The sequence below is a fragment of the Phyllostomus hastatus genome, unplaced genomic scaffold (assembly GCF_019186645.2).
Source record: "Phyllostomus hastatus isolate PE091 unplaced genomic scaffold, TTU_PhHast_1.1 phas_contig_5, whole genome shotgun sequence".
Taxonomy (NCBI): Eukaryota; Metazoa; Chordata; class Mammalia; order Chiroptera; family Phyllostomidae; genus Phyllostomus; species Phyllostomus hastatus.
In genome coordinates, this window is record NW_025333897.1 from 3,267,287 (window position 1) to 3,293,445 (window position 26,159).

Sequence of the window (26,159 nt, forward strand, 5' to 3'; positions counted from 1 at the left end):
TGAGTTAAAAGATGAAGACTATCAAACTGTAGCTATATAGTATTTATAAGACAAACAGTATACAGAACAGAAAGTAGAGAGTAAAAGGGTGGAAAAAACTATACCAAGTAAATATTAACAAAAGAAGGTTAAAATAGCTATATAAATATCAAACAAAATAGTTAAGGGAAATTCATCACTAGATTTCAAGAGGGTTACAATAGTACAAGGAAGAATTCATCAGAAAGATCAAACAATTCCAAAACCATAAGACCTAATAAAATACTTTTAAAATACATAGAACCAGTTGTAAGAATTACAAAGAAAATTTACATATTCACCATTAGAGTAGAAGTTTGTAACATATGTCTCCCCATAATTGTTTACTTAATGAGACTTCAAAAAAAATCAATAAGGATATGGAAGATTTGGCCAGCAAAATGAATAAGTTAATTCAATGAATGTATATCAAATGCTGTAATCAACCAATAGGAAATAGACATTATTTTTCAAGGAAACATGGAATATTTACAAAATCCCTAGGACATAAAGCAAGTTTCAAAAAATTTCAGTGAAGGCATATTAACACACTTTCTAACTAAAATGCAATTAAACCAAATAAAAATATTAAATTTTGACTTTAAAACTCCCAAATAATTCACTGGTTAAGAAGAAGAAATCAGTGAAAATTATAAAATGCTTAGATATACAGATAACAAAAGCTACATGTGAAAACATGCAGGATATATTGCTAATATAGCCTTAAATACTTCAAATAGAAAAGAAAAAGCTTCAAAAACAATGAATTATCAACTTAAAAGTTAAAAAAAGAGAATAGGATAAATAAATGTAGGAGGAATAAAATAATAAAGATAAATTCATGAAATTTTAAGAAAGCTATGTTAGAGAAGATTAGTAAAATATTAAAAAGTTTCTGAAAACACTGAAAAACTGATAACACCTCTATAAAGACTTGTCTCTCCATTTTGGAAAAAAAAAAGAAGCCATAATTGGTATTGGAAGAAGTTGGTAGCTACCAACTTCTTATTTACTTATACTTATTTATTCATTATTTTAGAAAATAATGGATAACTTTAATAAATTCAAAAACTTAAATAAGTATATATTCTTAGATAAAAATACCATAACTCTGTGACTACAGGAGAATAAAAAATATAAAATCTAAGAACATATCAATTTAAATTCTTTTCACACACACACACAAATTCCAGGCCAAGGTAAACAAAGTTCTACAAAATATTCAAAATTTTGAATACAAAATATTAAAAAAACAAATAATTTTGATTTACACAAATTCTTCTAAGGAAGAAAAAGAGGAATACCCATCGACAGATTCTGTGAGACTAAGACAATATTAATTCCAAAATATGACAAGAAGAGTATGTGAAGGAAGAACTGAAAGATAACGCCACCCATAAACAGATGCAAAAAACCTTAAAAAATTATTGCTGTACAGCAATAACAGTGAACAGAAAACATATAGATGGTTTGTATCAGGAATATAAGACTGGTTGAACACTAAAAATATAATATGTAATTCACCACATTAACACATGAAAACTAAAAACTATTTAATCATCTCTAGATACAGAAAAAACATGTCTTAAAACTCAAATGCTTTCCACAATCAAAACTCTAGTAAACAGAACTGAAAGGGTGTCTACTAAAAACCTTCAAATATCAGAATTATTAATAAGAGAATATTAAAGCATGTTCATTGAGACCAGAAGTTGCAAGAATGCCTGCTATCACTACTTCAGTTTATACCATACTGAAGACTGAAGACAGGGCAACAGAAAAAAGAAATTAATCGCATAAGAATTTAAAGTGAAGGAGTGTCGCAGGTTTGATTCCCAGTCAGGGTACATGCCTGGGTTGCAGGCCGTGACCCCCGCAACTGCATATTGATGTTTCTCTCTCTCTCTCTTCCTCCCTCCCTTCCCTCTCTAAAAATAAAAATAAATAAAATCTTAAAAAAAATAAAGTGAAGAAACTGCCATTATTCACAGATTTACCTGCTCACAGAAAAAAAAAAAACAAATCTAAAACTTTTTTTGAAGATTTCATTTATTTATTTTTAGACAGAGGTGAAGGGAGGGAGGAAGAGAGGGAGAGAAACATCTATGTGTGGTTGCCTCTTATGTGTACCCCCTACTGAGAACCTGGCATGCAACCCAGGCATGTGCTCTGACTGGGAATCGAACCAGAGACCCTTTGGTTCACAAGCCAGCACTTAATCCACGGAGCCACACCAGCCAGGGCAGAAATCTAAAATTTATTATCATTAATAGTAGGACACCTTATCAATGTTGCTGGCTATAAGCTCAATGTATAAAACCTGCCTTCATTTTTGCATATGAATAACAAATAGAAAATATAGACTTTTAATATAGCAGCCAAACCAATATGCCTAGAAATTGATCTAACAGAAGATGTGCATGGCCTGTTTGCAGAAATTTATAAAACATATTGAAGGAAATTTAAAAACCTAAATAAATGGAAAGATAAACCATATTAACAAATAGAAAAAAGTTAATTGGTATATAAAATAAATCAATTAACAAATCCAAAGCTAATAGCTTTATTGTTTTCTGGTAGAAATTGACAAGCTGACACAAAACTTTTCTTAGATGGCCAAAGAGCAAACAAAAGATTCTACAGAACATAAACAAGGTACAGGGACTTGCCCTAACAGATATTCAGCCTTATAATAAAGTATTTTATTTCAGATAGGCTGGGCATAAGGAAACAGAGACAAACAGAGTAGAGCTCAAAATCAGATCCATAAATATACTATAACCTGATATAGTAAGAAGTAACATTCAGAACAATAAGCAAAAGGGCTCATTTATTCAGTACCATATTTGTGGACCATAAGATGCATCTAGATTTTAGAGAAAAATAGGAAAAAAAATTTTGTAGCAAAAAATGTGGTAAAATATTTAATAACATAAATAACATAATATTTCACCAATGTAAATGGAAACAGAACTCAACAGCAGCATTAACAACCATTATTCTTCCCAAATTTGGGGGGGGCGGTGAGTCTTATAGTCTAAAAAATAAGTAACTATCTAGGACATTTGGTTTTCCATAAGGCAATAAAATTAAATTTACTTCAATCTCAAAAATTAAATTAAATTGTATTATGACCCTAAATATAAAAGGAAAATCTTTAGAAGATAATTTGAGAGTACATATAACTTTGGAATACAGAACAGTATCTTAAAATAAAATATTAAAAATATAAATTACAAATGTATGTATAAAAGACAGTCTTCTTAAAAATGGGCAAAAGACTTGAACAGGTACCTCACAATGGAGGAAGTGCAAATGGCCATTATAAATATGAAAATATGCTAGCCATGACTGGTGTGGCTCAGTTGGCTGGGCATTGTCCCACAAAGCAAAAGGTCACCGGTTTGATTCCCAGTCAGGGCACATGCCTGAGTTGTGGGTTCAGTCCCCGGTTGGGGTGAGTATGAAACCAACTAACTGATGTTTCTCTCCCTCTCATTCTCCTTCCTTCCCTACTCTCTAAAAATAAATAAATATTTAAAAATAATTTTAAAAAAGAAAATATGTTCAATGTCTTTAGGGAAATCAAGGGAATTCAGGTTATAAGTATAAGAAGATAATATTTCACATCCAGCAAGTAAGCAAAAAATTTTTTTAACTTGTCTTTTCCAAGTGTGGTTCAATGACCAATTTCACACACAGCTGCTAAGATATGTAAATTGGTACAAGCACTTTGGAAAATAAAATAGCATTGTCTAGTAAATTCCTGGCTGTATTCTCTAAATGAACTCCAGCATATGTGCAGCAGCAGTCACATATAATAAAGTTCATAGCAGTAACATTTACAATAGAACAAAACTAAGACAATTCAAGTGACCTTCAATGGATAAAGCATGGTTTACATAGCGGAATACATTATACTTCATCAGAAACAATTATTCAATGAACCATAGCTATTAAAATCAACATGAACGAACCTCAGGAATACAATTTTGAGTTTAAAAGGGTCAGAATTACATACACAATATATTTCCATGCATAAAAGTTTAAAATATGGATATAGGATACAACTATATAGAAAAACCAAGCAATGATAAGCAAAACTGTAGGATAATGGTTACCCCACTGAGGGGTGGGGATGAACCATGGGTAGAAAATGGTATATCATTAGGCAGAGGCCCTCAAGGGCCTAAAATGGCATTGACAATTTTCTATTTCTTACACTAAGAAGTAGGTATATGGGCTTTTGTTCTGTTACTATGTAAACTACACATTTATGCTAAGATCTTTGTGTGTAAGTTGTTTAATAATAATTACTAAAAATTTAATCATACATGTTTGACATATATTTGTGTCAAATAATATTTGACATAATATTTGACGTATTATGATTGTACATCAAAAATTTTTTTCTCACAAAACTGAACAAGGACATAAGAGATTGGGAAGAGGTAGTAGTAGGTGAGTTGGGGAGTGGTACTGACAAGACATGTTTACAAAGATCTTGATTTTCTTCTAAACTTCAGTTCTCTATTTTACCTCAATGATTCCTATGTCCATATGAAAATCCTTCCTATGCCACAAAAAACAGCTCTTATTATCTTCTTCCTCAAATGTTTTCTAGTTTCTGACCTGTGTTTTTGCTAAAGACAATCAATCATCTTCTCAGTTACCCACACTCCTCTGCCTCTCACCTTTTTCTGTGAGTTTCCCATTTATTGCAACTTCCTCTTCATAGATTCCATTTATAGCTATATCATAACTCTACGGCTAGCCTACTAATTTTTTTATTTATATAAGTGTATAATACCCTAGCATCTTGCAAGTACCTTGTTTAAAGTAAAATCTCAAAAAATGTTGATTAAAGGAAAAATAAACAGACCACTAAGAGAAAAATGAGGCATTTGTGGGTGTACTAGTACTACCAATAGCAGCTAACAGCTACTGCATTCATAATATGAGATAGGGACTATTCAAAGCACTTTAAAAGTAATCACCCCATTTTACGCATGAAAAACAAAAGCACAGAGAGGTTAGTAACTTGCCCCAAATGTCACTGCATGTGTCAAGATTTGAACCTGGTACATTAGGTAGAGCTGTCTGTCAAGCTCAAAAGTTTATCAGATTAGGAAATGATTTTTTTTTTAAATACTGAAAGGAGCTTATGAAACTGGTAAGAAATGGGACTCAGAACAGATAAGTGAGTTATTAAAAAGATGGAGGCAAAGTGTTAAAGGAGAGACAGTTATGAATAATAAATTTGAGGTAACACCCCAAAAGGCCCCAAGTCTGTACTAAGACCAAGGGCATTTGAGAACATGCCAAAGAAAAATGAAGAGGTGACACCTTTGAGTCATGCTGACCTGCCCCCTGCAGTTTTTTACCTATTTCTTCTTTACCTACCTGAGCACAAGCCTTTTGCCAACTCTCTCTTTACCATCCATGGCTCTTTCCCTTGTTCCAGCAATAATATTATGCTTGGCTTAGAAAAGCAAAGTCCTGCACACATAAAAAGAAACAGAATTTGATCATACTGTGGATATCCCAGAACACACATCTAATCCTTTGATCATCAGGGAAGAGGGGACTTAACAGTAAACCAGAGAATAATGGGTTAATGACATGTATTCAAAAGACAGGGAAGCAGAACCTTCTGGCACAGACCAATCCACTGTCAACTCCACAAATATTAAACCATTATTTGATATAGGAAACACACATTTGGCCAAGCACTGCAGACGCTATCCAAAAAGTCATAATGGTGGTAGCAAAGAGCTCCTTATGAACAGAAGTTCGATTCTGCAAGATGTTCTTTCTTACCCAATGATACCAAGATCCCGTAGTTCTCCAACATCACGTTACTGTACAGATGCCTTTGAGAAGAATTTAGACAATCCCACTCCTCTTGGGAGAAGTCTATGGCCACATCCCTGAAGGTCACCAACTCCTGAAATGAAATAAATTAAGTAAAATAACCTCATCTCTTACCAGACTTACCTCATTCATTTTGCCCCCTGGCCACAGAGGGCTCTCACTAACATATCCTCAAACAGGTCAAGCATGTTCCCCCTCAGGGCTTTTGTATTTCTTGGATCACTCTGCATAAAAATACCCATGCTCCTGCCCTGGCTGGCATAGCTCAGTGGATTGAGTGAGGGCTGCGAACCAAAGCATCACAGGTTTGATTCCCAGTCAGGGTACATGCCTGGGTTGCAGGCCACAGCCCCCAGCAACCTCACATTGATGTTTCTCTCTCTTTCTTTCCCCCTCCCTTCCCTCTCTAAAAATACATAAATAAAATCTTTAAAAAATGCTTAAAATTGTAAGCTTTTATGGTGTGCATATATTACCACAATTTATAAAAATTAAAAAAAATAGCCATGCTCCTGCCCCAGTTTTCCATTCCCCTAAGTGTGGTTATATTTCTCTATGGCACTTAATTTTTTCATTATTTATTGCCTCCCCCTCCCTACCTACACTAAAATATAAGCTCCATGAGGGCAAAGCACTGTATGTTTTGTTTTGATTGCTCTGCTATGCTAGTTACAGAACGGTATCTGGCACACATGAGGTATTCAAACATTCACTGAATAAACTGAATTAATAAATGAATTGTTCAAAAAGTTCAAGAGGCTGTAATAGGATTAAAAGTGAGACCAGAAATTGTTTGCTATATCTCTAAAAAATGTGCTAGACCGAGCCAGTCATGAATTCCATTAAAATTCAAATACTTCAATCCAGAGTACCTGGAATTAAAGGGGTATTCCCCTGCTATTAGGCAGGGTAATAGCACTCCTGCCTAAGTGGGCTGGGAAAAGTTCTTAAAAATGTGCGAGCCATGCTGTGATTCTATTGAATTCCAGACTTCTATAATGCGACCACTTGCTGATGACACTAACACACATTATGTGTCTGTGTGGGTATGTGTATAGAATTTGTTTTTTGTACAAAACTGAAAAAGGTAAATCTGTCATGGCAAGAAAAGACTTCATTATTGGTCATTTGGTGCAATTTTGTCATGATTTAAAAAGAAGCTGCCTATACCAAATAAAAATTCTTAAAGTGCTTTGTAACACTCAGTAACCTTTTTTATTTAATTATATGAAGTAGTTTGTGAATTTCTTCCTCTCTGTTCTTGCAATAACATACCTCATATGTTGCATAAATCTTCCTGTTAAGAGTTTGGTTCATATGGTAGATATGCTTTCAAAAATCATTTTAGCTTATATAAACACATATAATAAATGTATAAGTATTTTTATATATGACACACACATTTTTTCACTTATCCTTTGACCTTAAACAGGGAAAATAATTACAATGTCAATATAAGAAGCTTAAATTCTAATTGTAAAATATTTATAGTTAGACCTCTAACAAATGAACATAATACTTAGTTTCAAAATCCAGTCATAATTATAATCAAACCAATCTGAGGCATAACCACAGTTCTCTTCACCACTGATGCCCTTGCAGAAACATGGCTCCAAGCTGAGAAGACTATTTCCCCCTAATTCTTGTCATGTGGTGACTCTCATTCCCCACAGCCCTTGTACAGAACCTGAAAGTGAGATGGGTGACCTCTTTGAGCCTTATACTTGTTTCCAGACTATTCCCTTCCTCCCTTCTCCCCAAAAGACACTCACTTTTATATCTCATGAAATCACACTGTATCAGTCACACTATCCCTCATTGTTTTCGTTATCTACCCATTCCTGGCAGATACCAATTCTCTGTCATTCTTTGAACACATGGCTCACCATCATTCTCTCCAATGCTATTCCTGTTATAATCTTTGGTCATTTCAATATTCATATAAGTAATCCTCCCAACAACCTGGACTCTCAGTTCTCCAACTCCCCTCACCTCCTATAATGTCCTTCATACTTGTACAGTCATTCACTTTCATGGTAATGCCCCAGACCTTGTCATTACCAATAAGGACCAAACCCTCCATAACCTCTGACTTCCACCTTCTATATTCTGACTTTTGCCCCATGGTGTCCCATTAGGATAATTATTTCACCCCAAAAGAACCTACAGATCATTGATCTTGCCACAGTTTCACTGCTCCTCACCTCTTCGTTCCCTCACTTCCTAGCACAACCATTTGCTATAATCACTTCATGCATACACCTTCAACTTTCCTGCACTTCTCTCACTTAACTGTATTCACGTGGTTAAATTACAGCCATGTCTCAGCATATACTCAGTTTCTGTACTCTACACAGCTGAACTTTACCAGCATGACCCTATTAAAACAAGAATCAGATCATGTGATTCCCATGCCATAAAACTTCCATAGGCTCATTTCACTCATCTTGAGATGTCTGAATTTGAGGTTTCTATTACATAATCAAACATAGGCAGTTGAATATACAAGTCTGGATTATACAAGAGAGGTCTAAGCTGTATACAGTTTGGTAATTGTTGGCATATAGATGGTATTTAAAGCTGTGAGACAGGATAAGATCACCAAAAGAGTGATTATAGACAGAGCACAGGAGTGGACCAAGGACTAAACCCTCTGAGTTAATAGGTGCTTAATAAAAATGTGTTGAATGAATGAATCAGTGTTTGGGCAGAGACTAGAATGAAGTTGGTCTGTGTCTGTCGGTACAGCATTCCAGGCAGAGGAAGCGGCAAGGGTAAGGCCATGATTAAGAATATATCCAACTCATTATAAGGAAGCTAGTGTGGCTAAAACCAAGTAAGTTACAGACAGGGTGAGAAAAATACATGAGGTCAGAGGGATGATAGTCAAGGACCAGATTATGTAGGACCTTGCAGGCAAAGACATTTATCCTGAACAGGTGGGAATTCATTGGAGAGTTTTAAGAAGTAACATAATTGGTTACTCAGAAAAAGTTTCAGAAGAAGGAAAATTAATGTCTGCTTGTTTTAAAAAGCAGGAAAATATTTAAGGAAAGAGAAACACCAACTCACCTGGTACATGGCTTTAAGAAGTCCCACAGCCATTGCTTCCTCCTCTTGGCTCTTCTCTTGGGAAACGGCTGTGTCCTTAGATGAGTAAGATGGGAAAGAGAACATGAGAAACTAGGTTTTCCCTGCAGCCCCAGAATCACCAGCCTAGAAATTTCCAGGTTCTCTCCTCCTGATAAGAGAACAGTATCCTCTCCAATAAAGAGAAAGCATAATGGAAACCTGGGAATTTGCATACAATTTAATCCATGCCTAAATCATCCCCTGATTTATTATTTTAACAATAGATTTTCTGGATTTTACAAATAAAAACTCCGAGTAATGTATATAACCATTTATATAAAGACAACACAACTAATAAGTAACAGCACCAAGATCAAATAAAGGGTCTTCTTGACACCACAGTCCTCTTCAAGAAATCAGTGGTGGCACACAGTCTCAATCTCCGTAGCTACAGATTCTTAAACACTACAGCATCAAAAATTTTACACACGTCACAGTCAGTGGCCATGGGTATGAATACAGTCTCCACAGTCACCCCCTCCCGTACCCCAAAGCCTCAAATACTAGGGTATTACAACCGACGGTCTCCCTCACACAGCCCCATCACAAAGAAGCCCAGGATACAAGAAGAGGGGGACAGAACATACTCTTCCACCCTTACTCACAGGCTCACAGTCCGTGGCACCAACCCCTGACTTGCACCCACAGTCACCCAGATACGACGTGTACAAGCATATTGAGTGCCAGTCTTCCAAGGCACCACATCAACGACCAAGTCACACATAGGGCCCAGGGACTGGCGGCCCGATGACTCACAGGCCACTCCTCGGCCCACCCCCTACCTGTAGAACTGAACTGCGGGGAAAATCCCGTCCTCACCTCCAAGGCTGGGTCAATTCTACAAAGGCCCACCTCCACACCTTAATAATCAGATGGAACCCAGCCCCCGCAGGCCCAGAAAGAAGGGACTAGAGTCCTCTCGAGGACACAAAAGAGCGCAACTAATACACGCGGTGTCCACTGGGAAATGTAGTCCAAACCAAGGGAAAAAAAAAAAAACTGGCGGTGCAGCAGAGTCCAAGTGCGCTGGAGCTGTGGGCTCCAAACGCCACTTCCTCTGCTCCCAGTCCTCCCGTGCCCGCCCCTCCCAGATCTTCCGGAAGGAGCTCAGAAGTCCCTGTTCCTCTTAGCTCCCGGCCTGGGTCCGCAATGAGGACTGAGCCCAGTTTCCTTTGAGTCAGTCTAGGTCTAAAGCTCACAGGCATAAATCCTCGGTCCACAACCCACAGCATCCTGGGCTAAGCCCGGGGTTGGCTGCAGAGGGCGGGGTCTATATGTGGCACTAGTGAGTGCGTCCTGCACAAAGTGGGAGGAGGGATAGTTCCTAGAATTTTGTAAAGGTCAATGAATAAAGTGGGGCGGGACGGGCAGAGGGCGGGAACAAGGGCTTCAGTGTACAGGCGCCTTATATGTCTTTACAGGGGTCCTGTAGGGCAGTCTTGTTTACTGAATAGCTTACCGCAGGATGGGGTCAAGGTAGAAGTGTAAAGGGAAAAGACACCAGCGTTTGGGCTGGTTGTCACTACCAAATCCAATAAGCAATGACAGCAAATGAATCTTATGGGCGCTTTATTTAGATGGCCAACGATCCAAGAAGATGGCAGGTTCATACCCCAACAAAACCATCTTATCTTCTCTTTCCTGGCCAGATCTTTTATAAGGGGGTGGGGGAGGACAAACCAGGTGTGGTGAGGGCTTTGAAATTCAGGGAGGATTAGGTGAGCCAAGCTGCAGCATTCCTGTTCTCCACAGTTAGCTGTTCCCAAGTGGGGGGCAGGGGATGGTCACACAAAAGGCCTGGATCCCTCAACTTGTCCCCAGGTGGTAATCTCTAGCCAGTGCCCTAGGGGGTTGGCTGCTTTTCCCAGGAGCCAGGATGGGCCTTATCTGTAGTTTCTGAAACAAAAGCTTAACATACACATTACTTGCTAGACTTATAACTTTTTACCTTAAATTTTCCCCTTTTTACCCTAAAATTTTCCAAGTCTTGAGTCCCCTACCAGAAGGTATAACCATTCTGGTATTTGTGATTTGGTAATGGTGGGTGTGAATGTTTCCCCCTTCCTAAAATGGCCCTTTTGCCAGGCATCTTCAAATTTCGCTTTCTCCCTCCATCCAGATACAAATGTCACATTTCCAAAGAGGCTTTTCCTAATCTCACCTCTCCCCTGGCACTTCATGGCTCCTTAATGTATAGTAATACTATACTCACTTAGGACAATAGTGTTGACGGGAGAGACCTGGTTCTTCTTGCTGATGCATGTAAAGAATTATGTATCAGCAAATCTAGTAGTACGAAATCAGTTTATTAGTGGTCCACTTCCATGGAAGAGAACAGGACTGGGTAGAGTAGGGGGTGAAAGGGAAAGTTTCAGAGCAAAGCAAGGTGAGAAAAGCAAGAGAGGGCTGGAAACCAGGGTGGCAAGCCCCTGGGCAACCCGAGGCTGGGTGGCCAGAGGCCGTATGGCCCGAGAGCCAAGAGCACCCTGAGCCCTGGAGAGAGCGAGAGCGAGTCCTTTGTTCTCAGGACTTATATAGTTGGTGGGATAGGAGGGAAAAATAGTTACATATTGATTAATGGGTAAATGTGGCTCCAGCTTTCCTGTGGAAATGTGACTACCCAAATTTAGGGATGAATGGGGGTCTGTCAGTCCGAATTCTTATCTTGCTCCAGACTCCATTTGGTCATCCTGTTGTAAAACAAATACGTGACAGGAGGCAGTTAATTAAATTTTGGGGCACTTTCCAAAGTTATTTATGGGCTCTTTCTGTAAGCATCAGGGACTCCCTTGTAAGACAGATAGTGACCAGAGGTAGACAATTAACCAAACTTGATTTATGGGCTCTTCCTTGCTAATATAGTGTTCCTTTTTTTTTCTTTTTTTAAAGATTTTATTTATTTATTTTTAGAGAGGGAAGGGAGGGAGAAAGAGAGAGAGAGAAACATCAATGTGCGGTTGCTGGGGGTCATGGCCTGCAACCCGGGCATGTGCCCTGACTGGGAATCGAACCTATGATGCTTTGGTTCGCAGCCCGCGCTCAATGCACTGAGCTACGCCAGCCAGAGCTAATACAGTGTTTCTTGTGATATTGAAACACCTCGCAATATTATCAGAACAGGCTTAGGACTGCTGAGTTAACATGTGAGATTTGTCTCCTTCCTCCTCCCTGCCTCAGTTCACTATTTATTCTACCTAATTGGTAAAAGGCATTTCCTGGCAACAGGGTGATAAATGCTGGCCAGTGACAGTATTGCAGTGTCAGAGTTCTTTCTATTCTGTCTCCTGCTTCAATAGTGTTAATATTTTTAGTTTTTTATTTGTTTATTGTCTACCCACAAGTTTCTGTCATCAGACTGTGATTTCTTGAGTTGGTGTGTGATCCTTTGGTTCTGTCATTGTGTGTGTGTTTCTGTGAGAGTAACTATGTAAAAACTGCTGTGGAGGGCATGCTGCATTTCTGTGACCGTGTGTGATTGTATGTGTGAGATTTGTGAGGTTCCTTTGGATAATGGCTATAATAGAAAGGGTCAGTCAGGTTGGTAGAGAGTGGAGTAAGAGTGCAATATGATAGTGTGTGTGACAGGCTGTGAGGATCATATTAATAGATGTGGATCTGTGTGTGGAATTCTTCCCTGTGCTGCCTGATTGGAAAACATCGACTGTGTGCCAGATGCTTTTTGAAACAGAGAAAATATATTTAAAAATTTGTAAGTAGAGTATTAGTGAGTGGAAGTGCAACCTCAAGAGGCTTAATATATGTGTAATTGGACAGCAAATAGAAATCTGGATCCACAAAAGGGAATGAAGAACACCAGAGACAATGATGACAGTGTACACATGTAAGACTTTTTTTTATTATTTAAACTTCACCAAAAGATACATTACTATTAAAACTAAAATAAAAATAATGTAATTTAGGATATATATCATATAGAAGCAAGCTGTATGAAAACAATAGTGTTACAGGGTGCAACCAAGAGGGGGGACCCCAAATGGGCATTTGAAATGGGGTCCAGACCTTAAGGTGTCCAGGAGATTTTAAGATGTCTTCACCCCCATTCCCCAGGTGTGGGCTGGGGGCAGGGACAAATGAGGCAGGGCCTTTGAGAGCTGTTTCGCATAGCAACAGCCTTGCAGCTACCCTCTGGAATGGTCATTTAACATACCTATAGCCTTTGGCTGGTTGCTTAAATATGCTAAATAGCTATGGCCAGGCTCAAGGCCAGGGGCATGGAAAGGGATCCCCCCCCAAGATGGGACTGGGGGGCAGGTCCCCTGAGTTACAGTGCCTGCATGGGAGCTGGGAGAAGATTGGCTCCAGGACATGGGGTCACACCTGCCCAGACCCATCATGGCGACCAGAAAAGCTGGAGAAGACAGCAGATTGAGGGCAAGTGTGCCCAAGTGTAGGAGGAGTCGGAAATGGGGCTGCAGAGGAAGATTGGTGCAGGGATTTAAACTCAGAGGTGGCAGCCATTGAGAAGGAGAACCATGCTGCTTTAAGGGGGAGAACCACGCGGCAGCCCTGAGAGAGGGAGAACCATGCGGCCTTGATAGAGTAGGGACTCTCCCTTCCCTCAGCCCTCAGAGAGGACCACGTGCCTTTGCCAGAGTGGGGACCCCCGCAGCTTTAGAAGGGGGAACCACCACCTGGTTTTAGCAGAGATCCCAGCGACTCAGCTGAGGGTGCCAGGAACCCAGGGAGGTCTCCCAGTCGAGATGGAATACTAACTGGGAAGAACCAGAGGACTGCCTGAGCCATGGACTTCTATTTCCTTTCCTGAGATACGGTACTCTGGACTGGGCAAAGGGGGAAGGAAGGAAGGACTGTGTCTGTTTGTGGGTGTTTTAAGGGACTTTGGGATTTTTGATAAAGACATTAGTTCACTACTTTACGTTTGTATAGCATTAAATAAACATTTCCTTTCCTTTTCACAAATCTCTGGCATTGAGAGATGTCTTTCCTCGGGCAGCGGACATGATGGACCTGGAGGCTTTTTTTTCAATAATAGTATATCGTCCCAGGCCCCCCTTGTTTGTTCTGTAACAATAGCACAAAGGCCAGAAGAGGAGAAGTATATGAAATAGACTACTGTAAGTTTCTTCTATGTGAATTTGAACAGACACTGTGATAAATGAAATATACAAACTCTAAACCCTAAAACAACTACTAAACTAACAATAGGTTATAGTTAACAATCTAACAAGAGAGATAAAATGGAATAATAAAAATAGTTGGAAAGAGGAGAAGGGAACACATAACAAATGAGAAACCAATCACAGGATAAAAGGTTTATGTCAATCATCATATTAAGTATAAATGACCTGAAAACACAATTAAGAGGCACTGAGTGTCAGAACGGATTTTTTGTTTTTAAAAAGTACAACTTAATCATATACTTCCTAGGAGAAATTCACCTCAAATATAACTCAAAAGGTTAAAAGGACAAGGATGGAAATAGATAAACCACAATAATGCTGTGCAAAGAAAGCAGGAATGGGAGTTCCAAGAACTGCAGAGCAGCTGGAAGCTCGGTCCACTTGCTCCCAGCCTTGGACTGGACTTGCAGCTAAACATGAAAAACCAGTTGAAGTACAGTTGATCTAAAAGGAGCACAGAAGTTAGCCGGGAGGAGATTGGTAAGAGGGGCAAAACTGCAGACAGGGTGAGCCCCTTTACCCATTGTAGCCAAAAGCGGGGGTAATACTGTGGCTGCAAAACTCCCTCCCATAAAGGGATCCCCAACCCAGAGCAGCAGAGACATGACTGGAAGCCCAAGTAGCATTGGGCTGTGGGAATCGGTGGGGATTCTGTCAAACTGGGTGACTTGGACTGCATGATCCCAGGGAATGAAGGCACCTATTGCCACAACATCAGCCTAGGAAGTTCACTCCAGAGTATTATGGCTGGCGAGGTCATGCTGCATGAACAGGCCCTGCAGAGGGGTCTGCTCGGTACACCCAGGAGTGACTGCTCTGGAAAAGCTTTGGGCAGAGAGCTGGTCAGTGACTAAACTGTGTGGCTTGGGAAAGAGGTTTGGTCTCACACACCTCAAGTGCATGGTTAGTGCCCCTCCCGCACCTGCTGAACTGCTCCATCTGTAATGTCCTGCTGGGTTCCTAGGCACAGGGAAATGGCACCATGCTGGGATTTTTAGCCTGCCCTGCTTGGTTTGACAGCATGGGGGAGCCAAACTTTTGGCCCATTTAGAGCCTGGGTGGAGCTAAGAAGCTTGACCCCACTCTGCTGTGACCAGACATAGAAAGAGATAAGAATGATGAAAGAGGCTAGTTTTTGGCCCTCTTCTGCTTTGTTTGGCAGTGTGGGGGTGCTGGGGAGCCACACAGTTGGATTTGGGGTACTGTTTCTCCTGGGGAGACTCCTGTCTGGGAGTTAGATGTGCAAGTGCTGGGCTCTGTGGCTAAATTATGGGAAGGCAGATCCAAGTTCACCTGCAAGTTCAACCCATGCTGCCCCAAGAAGGAGAGGAAGTGCCCGCTACATCTGCTACAGGTTGCAGACACCACCCCCAGTGGGAGACCCTTTGAATCAGCCCTGCCAAGTCCCCCTTATCCCTGCTGAGTACACATCTGTGGGGGAAAAGAGGGGCTCAGAGGGTGACTTTCAAAGTGAGAGACCTGAGACAGACCCAACTTCTGGGCTCATGAGGCCCCATCTGCCATGCTACTAAGGACTTCCCCCTGCTAAGGTCAGGGAAAAAATGTGGGACAGACTCAAATGTATGGCTTGCGGATGGAGGAATACACCCACCATATTCCCTGATATTTGAAAGGCAACTTCCCCTCATGGGAGATCCAGCTGTAAGAAGGTGCAGCTTGGGGGCCCCCAAAAGAAGGATTGGTAATGGGGTCTAGAACTCAGGGTGTGCAGGAAATATTAAAAATATGGGATGTCCTCATCCCCACAAGTCTGAGCTGGGGGTGGGACACATGGAGCAGGGCCATTGAGTTGTTTTGCATAGCAATTGTTTTGCAGCTAACCTCTGGCATGGTCATTTAACATATCTGTAACCTTTGACTGGTTTCATGGATGTGTTAAATAGCTGTGGCCATGCTTTGAGCCAGGAAGAAGGGAATAACTTCCACCCAGGTTGTAACTGGGAGATAACTCCCCCTGGTTACAGAGCCTGTGTGAAAGCTTGGAGATGATTGCCTTCATGCCACAAGGCCACACCTGCCCAGACTCACGATGGCAGCCCAGAAAAGCTGGAAAATACGGCAGTGCTGGCAAGTGTAGCTGATTGTGGGAGAAGTCGGAAATAGGGTTGCAGAGGAAGATTAGCACTGGGATTTAAACCCAGTGCGGCAGCCCTGACAAGAATCACCACGGGGCTTTAGCAGAGAACTGTAGGAGGGTGCAGCCAGGGGGCCCCCAAAAGGATTTGTAATGGGGTCGAGAACTCAAGGTGTCCCTGAAATATTAGAAAGATGTATGGGATGTCCTCACCCTCCACCACAGGTGTGAATTTGGGGAAGGGACACATGGAGCAGGGTCATTGAGAACTGTTTCGCATAGCAACAGCTTTGCAGCCAACCTCTGGCATTGTCATTTAACACATCTATAACCTTTAACTGGTTGCATAGATATGTTAAATAGCTGTGGGCATGCTCTGAGCCAGAGGGATGGAAGGAACTTCCCCCCAAGATGTAACTGGGAGGCAACTCCCCCTAGTAACAGCCCCTGTGTGAGAGCTTGGAGATGATTGACTCCACGACATGGGGCCAGCCCTGCAAAGACTCATGATGGCAGCCCAGTAAAGCTGGAAGGATATTTAAACCCAGACTCTGCAGCCATTGAGGAGAGAACCATGCAGTTTTGGCTGACTGGAGACTCCTGCAGTCATGTAAGGAGGGGAGCTGTTACAGGGTGCAGCCAAGAGGGGGGACCCCAAGTGGGCATTTGAAATGGGGTCCAGAACTTAAGGTGTCCAGGAGATTTTAAGATGTCTCCATCCCCCCCACCCCCCAGGGTGTGGGTTGGGGGAAGGGACAAATGGAGCAAGGCCATTGAGAGCTGTTTTGCATAGCAACAGCCTTGCAGCTACCCTCTGGCATGGCCATTTAACATATCTATAGCCTTTGGCTGGTTGCATGGATATGTTAAATAGCTGTGACCAGCTCTGAGCCAGGGGAATGGAAGTAACTTCCCCACCAAGACATGACTGGGGGCAGATCCCCCAAGCTACAGCGCCTGCGTGGGAGCTCGAAGATTGGCTCCAGGACGTGGGGCCACACCTGCCCAGACTCATGATGGCAGCCCAGTAAAGCTGGAAGGATATGAATTCTGGCAAGTGAAGCCGAGTGTGGGAGGAGTCGGAAATGAGGCTGCAGAGGAAGATTGGCCACGGGGATTTAAAACCCAGACTTGGCGGCCATTAGGAGAGAGAACCACGCGGCTTTGGCAGAGTGGGGACTCTCCCCTTCCCGCAGCCCTGAGAGGGAGAACCACGAGGCCTGGACAGAGTGGGGACCCCCGCAGCTTTAGAAGGGGGAACCACCACCTGGTTTTAGCAGAGATCCCAGCGACTCAGCCGAGGGTGCCGGGTACCCAGGGAGGTCTCCCAGTCGAGAAGGAGGACTAACTAAGAACCAGAGGACTGTCTGAGCCATGGACTTCGTTTTCCTTTCCTGAGATACGGTACTCTGGACTGGGCAAAGGGGGGAAGGAAGGAAGGACTGTGTCTGTTTGTGGGTGCTTTAAGGGACTTTAGGATTTTTGATAAAGACATTAGGTCATTACTTGAAGTTTGTATAGCATTAAATAAACATTTCCTTTCCTTTTCACAAATCTCTGGCTTTGAGAGACGTCTTTCCTAGGGCGGCGGACAAAACGGACCCGGGGCCTTCTTTCAATAATAGTATATCGTCCCAGGCCCCCCTTATCTGTTCTGTAACAGAGCCACTCGGCTGCAGCCATGTAAGGAAGGGAACATGCGGCTGTGGCAGTGAGGAGAACCACGTGGCTTTGGCCAGAGTGGGGGGATCCCCCTATCCCTGGCCGTAGCCATGAGAAGAATCACCACGCAGCTTCAGCAGAGAACCACTACACAGCTTTAGCTGGAGATCCTGGCAACACAGCTGATGGTGCTGGGAACCGAGGGAGGCCTACCAGCTGAGCACAGATTACTGGGAAGAACTGGGGACTGCCTGAGCCATGGACTTCTATTTCTTTTCCTGAGATATGGTGCCCCAGACTGGGCAAAGGGGGAAAGGAAGGACTGTGTGTGTTTGTGGGTGTTTTAAGGGACTTTGGGATTTTGATGAAGACATTAAGTCATTACTCTTACTCCATATAACTTGAATAAATAATTCCTTCCCTTTTCACCAATCTCTAACATGGAGGGCTGTAATTCTCTGGCGAGGGGGAAAGGTGAACCTAGTACAGGGGGACTCCAGGAGAGACAGGGGTCAATTCGGTGGCGTTGTTGGACCCTCTTCTCCAGTGGCCAATCAGGGAAAATGAAAATCATGGGAGACCCCATGTGCAGTAGCTTTGAAGTAATGCAACTACTTGTACATGCGCAGTAAAAGCCCACCAAAACTAGCCAGGAAGGATCTGCCGTATAAGAATAGAATCCCTCCAGCCCATGAGGTCAATCTCTGCTTGGAGTTGGCCTGCTCCCATGTTCTCTGCTATAAACTCTGGGTGTTCGGTTCAATTCTTTGTCCCGATCACCAAGAACCTGGTTATCTGTGACAGAACTGTAGGAGGGTGCAGCCAAAGGGTCCCCAAAAGAAGGATTTATAATAGAGTTCAGAACTCAAGGTGTTCAGGAAATATTAGAATGTCCTCACCCTCCACCCCAGGGGAAGGGACAAATGGAGCAGGGCCATTGAGAACTGTTTCGCATAGCAACAGCCTTGCAGCTACCCTCTGGAGTGGTCATTTAGCATATCTATAACCTTTAACTGGTTACATAGATATGTTAAATAGCTGTGGCCATGCTCTGAGTCAGGGGAATGGAAGTAACTTCCCCACCAAGACATAACTGGGAGGCAGGTCCCTTTAGTTACAGCGCCTGTGTGGGAGCTCGGAGAAGATTGGCTCCATGACATGGGGCCACGCCTGCCCAGACTCATGATGGCAGCCCAGTAAAGCTGGAAGGATATGAGTTCTGGCATGTGAAGCCGAGTGTGGGAGTAGTCGGAAATGGGGCTGCAGAGGAAGATTGGCCATGGGGATTTAAAACCCAGACTTGGCGGCCATTGAGAAGAGAACCATGCAGCTGTGGCAGTGCAGGGAGGACAGCAGCCACTGAGGAGAGAGGACCATGTGGCTTTAGCAGAGTGGGGACTCCCGCAGCCATGCAGACACCGTCCGAGATGCAGCTGCCTGCGGCTCCTCTACCGCCCGGCTCCGAGCCCCAGCCGGTCTGCAGCCACGGCCATGAGAAGGAGCCACCAGTAAGTGACTCGGGAGCACCGGGTCACTGCCTGGCCACCACAGCCGCCGCCAGACCTCCGCACGCTGTGCCCCTGCTCTCACCGCTCGGTCTCAGCCAACTTTGCAGCCATCTGCTCTGGCCAGGACACGATGAGCTCCGCGCTACCCCTCTCAGTGCTGCTGCTGCTGCTGCTGTCACTCTCCTAGAAAGGGGGATAACCCCCCCACCCCCGCAGCCATGAGAAGAATCACCACGCGGCTTTAGCTGGAGATCCTGGCAACAAAACCAATGGTGCTGGGAACTAAGGAAGGCCTGCCAGCTGAGCACAAATTACTGGGAAAAATGGAGAGCTGCCTAAGCCATGGACTTCTATTTCTTTTCCTGAGATATGGTACCCCAGACTGGGCAAAGGGGGGAAGGAAGGACTGTGTGTGTTTGTGGGTGTTTCAAGGGACTTTGGGATTTTAACAAAGACATTAAGTCATTACTTTTAGTCTGTATAACTTGAATAAATAACTCTTTTCTTTTTCACCAATCTCTAGCATGGAGAGCTATAATTCTCTGGTTTAGGGAAAGGTGAACCTAGTACAGGGAGACCCCAGGAGAAATGGAGATCAATTCGGTAGCATTGTGGGACCCTCTTCCCTGGTGGCCAGTCGGGGAGGATCGTGGGAAACCACATGCACAGTAGCTTTAAAGTAATGCAACTACTTGTATATACTCAGTAAAAGCCCACCAAAACTAGCCAATAAGGATCCGTCCTATAAGCATAAAGCCCCTCCAGCCCATGAGGTCAATCTCCGCTTGGAGTTGGCTTGCTCCCATGTTCTCTTCTATGAACTCTGGGTGTTCGGTTTAATTCTTTGCCCCAATCACTAAGAACCTGGTTACCTGTGCCCATCTGTGACAGAACCACCAGTGGCTTTGGCAGAGATTGCACACAGCTTTGGCAGGGGAAAATCACACGGCTTTGGGTCTCCCTTTGCTACACAGCTTAGGAAGCTGGAAAGCAAGATGTATTAGCAATGCAGAGCTCTCTTTTAGCAGTTTGGAAGAATGCAGGAGAGACACTGCGGTAAGGAAAGTGTTGACAGGAGAGAGCTGGTTCTTGCTGACGCATGTAAAGAATTACATATCAGCAAATCTAGTACTATGTAATCAGTTTATTAGTCCATTCCCATGGAAGAGAACAGGACTGGGTAGGGTAGGGGGTGAAAGGCAAAGTTTCAGGGCAAAGCAGGGTGAGAAAAAGGAAGAAAGGCTGAAGACCAGGGTGGCAAGCCCCTGGGCAGCTTGAGGCCAGGTGGCCAGAGGTCCTGTGACCCTAGAGCCAAGAGCACCCTGAGCCCCTGAGAGAGAGAGCGCGCGCGCTCGCACGCATCCTTTGTTCTCAGAACTTATATAGTTGGTGGGATAGTGTAACAGGGTGCAGCCAAGAGGGGGACTTAAGCAGGAATTTGGAATGGGGTCCAGAACTCAGAGGTGTTCAAGAAATATTAGGATGTCCTCACTCCCTGCCCACAGGTGTGGGTTGGGAGAAGGCACAAATGGAGCAGGGCCATTAAGAGCTATTTTTCATAGCAACGGCTTTGCAGCTAACCTTTGGCATGGTTATTTAACATATCTATAACCTTTAACTGCTTGCATAGATATGTTAAATAGCTGTGTGCATGCTCTGAGCCAGGGGAATGGAAGTAACTTCCCCACCAAGACTTAACTGGGGGGCAGGTTCCCTGGTTACAGCACCTGTGTGAGAGCTTGGAGGGACTTGGCAACCATTGAGGAGAGAACCACTCGGTCTTTAGCAGTGGGGACTCCCGCAGCCCTGCAGGGAGAGAATCACCATGTGGCTTTAGCAGAGAACTGCCACTCAGCTTTGGCAGAGTGGCGACCACCCTCCTTGCAGCCATTGAGGGGGGAGAACCCCATGGTTTTGGTTGAGTGGGGACTCCCTCAGCCCTGGGAGAGAGAACCTCTTGGCTTTACCAGAGTGGGGACCCCCACAGCTTTAAAAGGGGGAACCACCACCCGGCTTTAGCAGAGATCCTGGCGACAGAGCTGATGGTGCCGGGAACCAAGGGAGGCCTACCAGCCGAACATGGATTACTGGGAAGAACAAGGAGCTGCCTGAGCCACGGACTTCTTTCTTTTCCTGAGATATGGTACCTCAGATTGGGCAAAGGGGGAAGGAAGGACTGTGTGTGTTTGTGGGTGTTTTAAGGGACTTTGGGATTTTGATGAAGACATTAGGTTACTACTTTAAGTCTGTATAGCATTAAATAAACATTTCCTTTCTTTTTCATGAATCTCTGGCAGCGAACATAACAAGCCTGGGGGGTTTCTTTTGGGTAATAGTATATCACCCTTAGGCTCCCCTTTGTTCTGTAACAATAGGACGGAGAAAAGTCATATAATGATTAACAGATAAATGTAGTGCCAGCTTTCCTGGGGAAATGTGACTACCCAAACTTAGGGATGTGTGGGAGTCTGTCAGCCTGAATCCCTATCTTGCTCCAGACTCCACTTGGTCATCCTGTTGTAAAACAAATACGTGACAGGAGGCGGTTAATTAAAATTGAGGCACTTTCCAAAGTTATTTATGGGCTCTTTCCTTCTTTCTTGCTAACACAGTGTTTCTTGAGATGTTGGAACACCTGGCAATATCAGACCAGGCTTAGGACTGCTGAGTTAATATGTGAGACTTGTCTCCTTCCTCCTTCCTGCCTCGATTTATTATTTATTTTACCTAATTGGTAAAAGGTGTTTCCTGGCAACCAGGGTGCTAAATGCTGGCCAGTGACAGTATTGCAGTCTCAGAGTTCTTCTTATACTTTCTCCTGCCTCAAAAGGGGTGAAAGGACTCTTGCTGGTGGGCCATAAGAAGGTTCCACGTGGGTTTGGATTAATTGGAGAACACTGCGGCAACATAGCTGATGGTACTGGGAACCGAGGGAGGCCTGCCAGCTCAGCACAGGTTCCTGAGAAGAACCAGGGGCTACCAGAGCCATAGACCTCTATTTCTTTTCCTGAGATATGGTACCCTAGACTGGGCAAAGGGGGGGAAGGAAGGACTGTGTGGGTTTGTGGGTGTTTTAGGAGATTTTGGGATTTGAATGAAGACATTAAGTCATTACTCTTAGTCTGTATAACTTGAATAATTCCTTTCCTTTTCACCAATCTCTAACATAGAGAGCTATAATTCTCTGGTGATGGGTAAGGTGAACCTAGTACAGCAGGACCCCAGGAGAGGGGGGGTTCATTTCGATAATACTGTGGGACCCCCTTCCCTGGTGGCTAATCATAGAAAATCATGGGAGACCACATGTACAGTAGCTTTAAAGTACAACAACTACTTGCACATGTGCAGTAAAGCCCACCAAAACTAGCCAGGAAGGATCTGCCATATAAGAATAGAGTCCCTCCAGCCCATGAGGTCAATCTCTGCTTGGAGTTGGCCTGCTCCCATGTTCTCTGCTATAAACTCTGGGCGTTTAGTTCAGTTCTTAATCCTGATCATCAAGAAGCTGGGTAACTGCTCCCACCTGTGACACAATGGCCCCGCCATCCTTATTCCATTTGAGGCTCTTTCAGAGACTGAGACTTTTCAATAATTAAGTGTGGTAGCTGGCTGGCAGGTGGAGACAGGCAAAGGTGGATCATGTTGTCTTGGGACATTTGCTGACCCACCCTTGGGTCCCATGTTGGCAAAAGCTGGCCTTTGAATACTGCTGGGTCCTTCCCCTGAACAGAAGAGCCCAGCAGAGATAGCCACAAATGGTGGATCATATGTAGATTCAAACAGGGGGTCAGGGCCAGATATAGATGGCATTTGATATTGGCTAGCACAAGAGAAACTCCTACGAGTCCGGGAACAAGCATACCAAGTGGCCAGTTTCAGAAAACATCAAAGCAGGACACAACAAGCTTCATGCATGGTATATACAAAGGGAAATTGCAGCAGGCACGGAAATTAGCTGAGGCAAACTACAACTTTTTCCTTTTTATCCTTATCTTTACTTTTACTTTGTATTTCATTTTTTCTTCTTTCATATTGATCTTGTTCCTTTTCTTATTTTATCTTGTTCTTAATTTCAATGTCTCTAGTTATACCTTGCTTGCTTGTTTGTTTTGTTGATTAGGGTCCACTTATAGGTGAGATCATGTGGTATTTGTCTTTCACTCCCTGGCTTATTCACTTAGCTTAATGCTCTCCAGTTCAATCTAAGTTGTCACAAAGGAGAGGAGCTCCTTTAATCCTTCTGTTGTGCCATATTCTATCGTGTAGATGTACCATAGTTTTTTGATCCATTCATTTACTGAAGGGCACTTATATTGCTCCCAGCATTTGGCTATTGTAAATTGTGTTTCTATGAATGTTGGGGTGCATAGGTTCTTTTGGATTGGTATTTCAGGGTTCTTAGGATATATTACCAGCAGTGGAATTTCTGGGTCAAAAGACAGTTCCATTTCTAATTTTCTGAGGAAATTCCATATGGTTTTCCACAGTGGCTGTAGCAGTCTGCATTCCCACCAACAGTGCATTGTGGTCCTCTTTTCTCTACATCCTACCCAACACTTGTTTGTTGATTTGTTTATGATGGCCATTCTCACCATTGTGAAGTGGTATATCACTGAGGTTTTAATTTGCATATTTTTTTATGGGTAGGGATGCTGAGCATCTTTTCATATGTCTCTGGACCCTCTGGATGTCCTACTTGGAGAAGTGTCTGTTAAAGTCCTTTGCCCATTTTTTAATTGGGTTGTTTGTCTTCCTAGAGTGGAGTCATGTGAGTTCTTTTATATTTTGGAGATCAAACCCTTGTCTGAGGTAGCATTGGCAAATATATTTTCCCTTACAGTAGGCTCTCTTTTCATTTTAATGCTGTTTTCTTTAGCTGTGCAGAAGCTTTTCATTTTGATGAGGTCCCATCTGTTTATTCTTTTTTTATGTCCCTTGTGCCAGGGGATATATTGTTGAAAGTATTGTTGTGTAGAATATCTGAGATTTCTCATGTATGTTCTCCTCTGGGACTTTTATGGTGTCAAGACTTATGTTTAAGTCTTTTATCCACCTTGAATTTATTTTTGTGTATTGTGTAAGTTGGTGATCGAGTTTTATTTTTTTGCATGTAGCTGTCTCCCAACACCGTTTGTTGAAGAGGCTATTTTTACTCCAGTTTACTCTTCTGCCCCCTTGGTCAAATATGAATTGACTGTAGATACTTGGGTTTATTTCTGGGCTCTCTATTCTGTTCCACTGGTCTATGTGTCTGTTATGCCAGTACCAGGCTCTTTTGATTACAGTGGCCTTGTAATACAGTTTGATATCAGGTATTGTGATCCCTCTTGCTTTGTTCTTCTTTCTCAGAATTGATGTGACTATTTGGGGTCATTTATGGTTCCATATAAATTTTTGAAATGCTTTTTTCTATATCTATGAAATATATCATTGGTATTTTAATAGGGATTGTATTGAATCTATAAATTGCTTTGGGTAGTATGGACATTTTGATGTTTTAATTTTACCAATCCATAAACATGATACGAGCTTCCATTTGTTTGTGTCTTCCTTAATTTCTTTCTTCAGTGTTGTATAGTTTTCTGAGTACAGGTCTTTTACCTTCTTGATTAGGTTTATTCCTAGGTTCTTTATTTTTCTTGTTGCTATAGCAAATGGGATTTTTTTTCTGATTTGTTTCTGATATTTTATTGTTGGTGTACAAAAATGCCTTTGATTTCTGAATATTGACTTTGTATCCCACTGTTTTGCCAAACTGATTTATCAGATTGAGCAGTTTTTTGGTGGAGTCTATATATTTTCTCTGTACACTATCATGTCATCTGCAAACAATGATAGTTTTGCTTCCTCCTTTCCAATTTGGATGCCTTTTATTTCTTTTTCTTATCTGATTGCTGTGGCAGGGACCTCCAATACTATATTGAATAGAAGTGGTGAAAGCAGACATTCTTGTCTTGTTCCTGATATTAGTAGGCAAGTTTTTAGTTTTTGCCCATTGAATATGATGTTGGCTGTAGGTCTCTTGTATATGGCCTTTATTATGTTGAGGAATGCTTTCTCTATTCCCACTTTGCTGAGTTTTTATCATAAATGGGTACTGTACCTTATGAAATGCTTTCTACATTTATTGATATGTTCATGTGATTTTTATCTTTCATTTTGTGTATGTGATGTATTACGTTTATTGATTTGCAAATAGTGAACCATCCTGAATCTCTAGGATGAATCCCACTTGATCATGGTATATGATCTTTTTAATGTATTGCTGGATGCGGTTTGCCAATATTTTGTTGAGGATTTTAGCATCTATGTTCATCAGCGATATTAGCCTGTAGCTTGTGTTCTTTGTTGTATCTTTATCTCCTTTTAGGATTAGGATGATGCTGGCTTCATAAAAATGGTTTAGGAGTCTTCCCTCTTCTTGGATTATTTGGAATAGTCTGTGAAGGGTAGCAGTTATCTCCTCTATCAATGTTTTGTAAAATTCTCCAGTGAAATTATCAGGTTCAGGGTCTTTCTTTGTGTGTCAGGAGTTTTTTGATTACTTCTTTGATTTTGTCAGCTGTTATCAGCCTCTCTAGGCTTTCTGCTTCTTCTTCATTCAGTTTTGGAAGATTATTTTTTTCTAGAAATTTGTGCATTTTGCCTAGGTTTTCAAATTTCTTGGCATATAGTTCTTTTAAATAATTTCTTGCGATTCTTTGTATT

General features: G+C 42.3%; 1 protein-coding gene across 3 annotated transcripts in view; it reads right to left on the reverse strand.

The window, feature by feature from the left end:
- ZNF570 (zinc finger protein 570) overlaps positions 1-9,960 on the reverse strand; it is a 36,953-nt gene extending 26,993 nt beyond the window's left edge. The window contains exons 1-4 of one of the 3 annotated variants that reach the window (XM_045846599.1): positions 9,844-9,960; positions 8,965-9,039; positions 5,839-5,965; positions 5,422-5,517 (exon numbers count right to left, since the gene is read on the reverse strand). In XM_045846599.1, coding sequence (XP_045702555.1) covers positions 5,422-5,517; positions 5,839-5,965; positions 8,965-8,997 — 256 coding nt within the window. In that variant the 5' untranslated portion in view covers positions 8,998-9,039; positions 9,844-9,960. Of the gene's footprint in view, positions 1-5,421; positions 5,518-5,838; positions 5,966-8,964; positions 9,040-9,629; positions 9,752-9,806 lie in introns of those variants that run through there. The other 2 variants (XM_045846600.1, XM_045846601.1) reach the window with 2 other exon arrangements.
- Between the last annotated feature and the right edge of the window lie 16,199 nt (positions 9,961-26,159).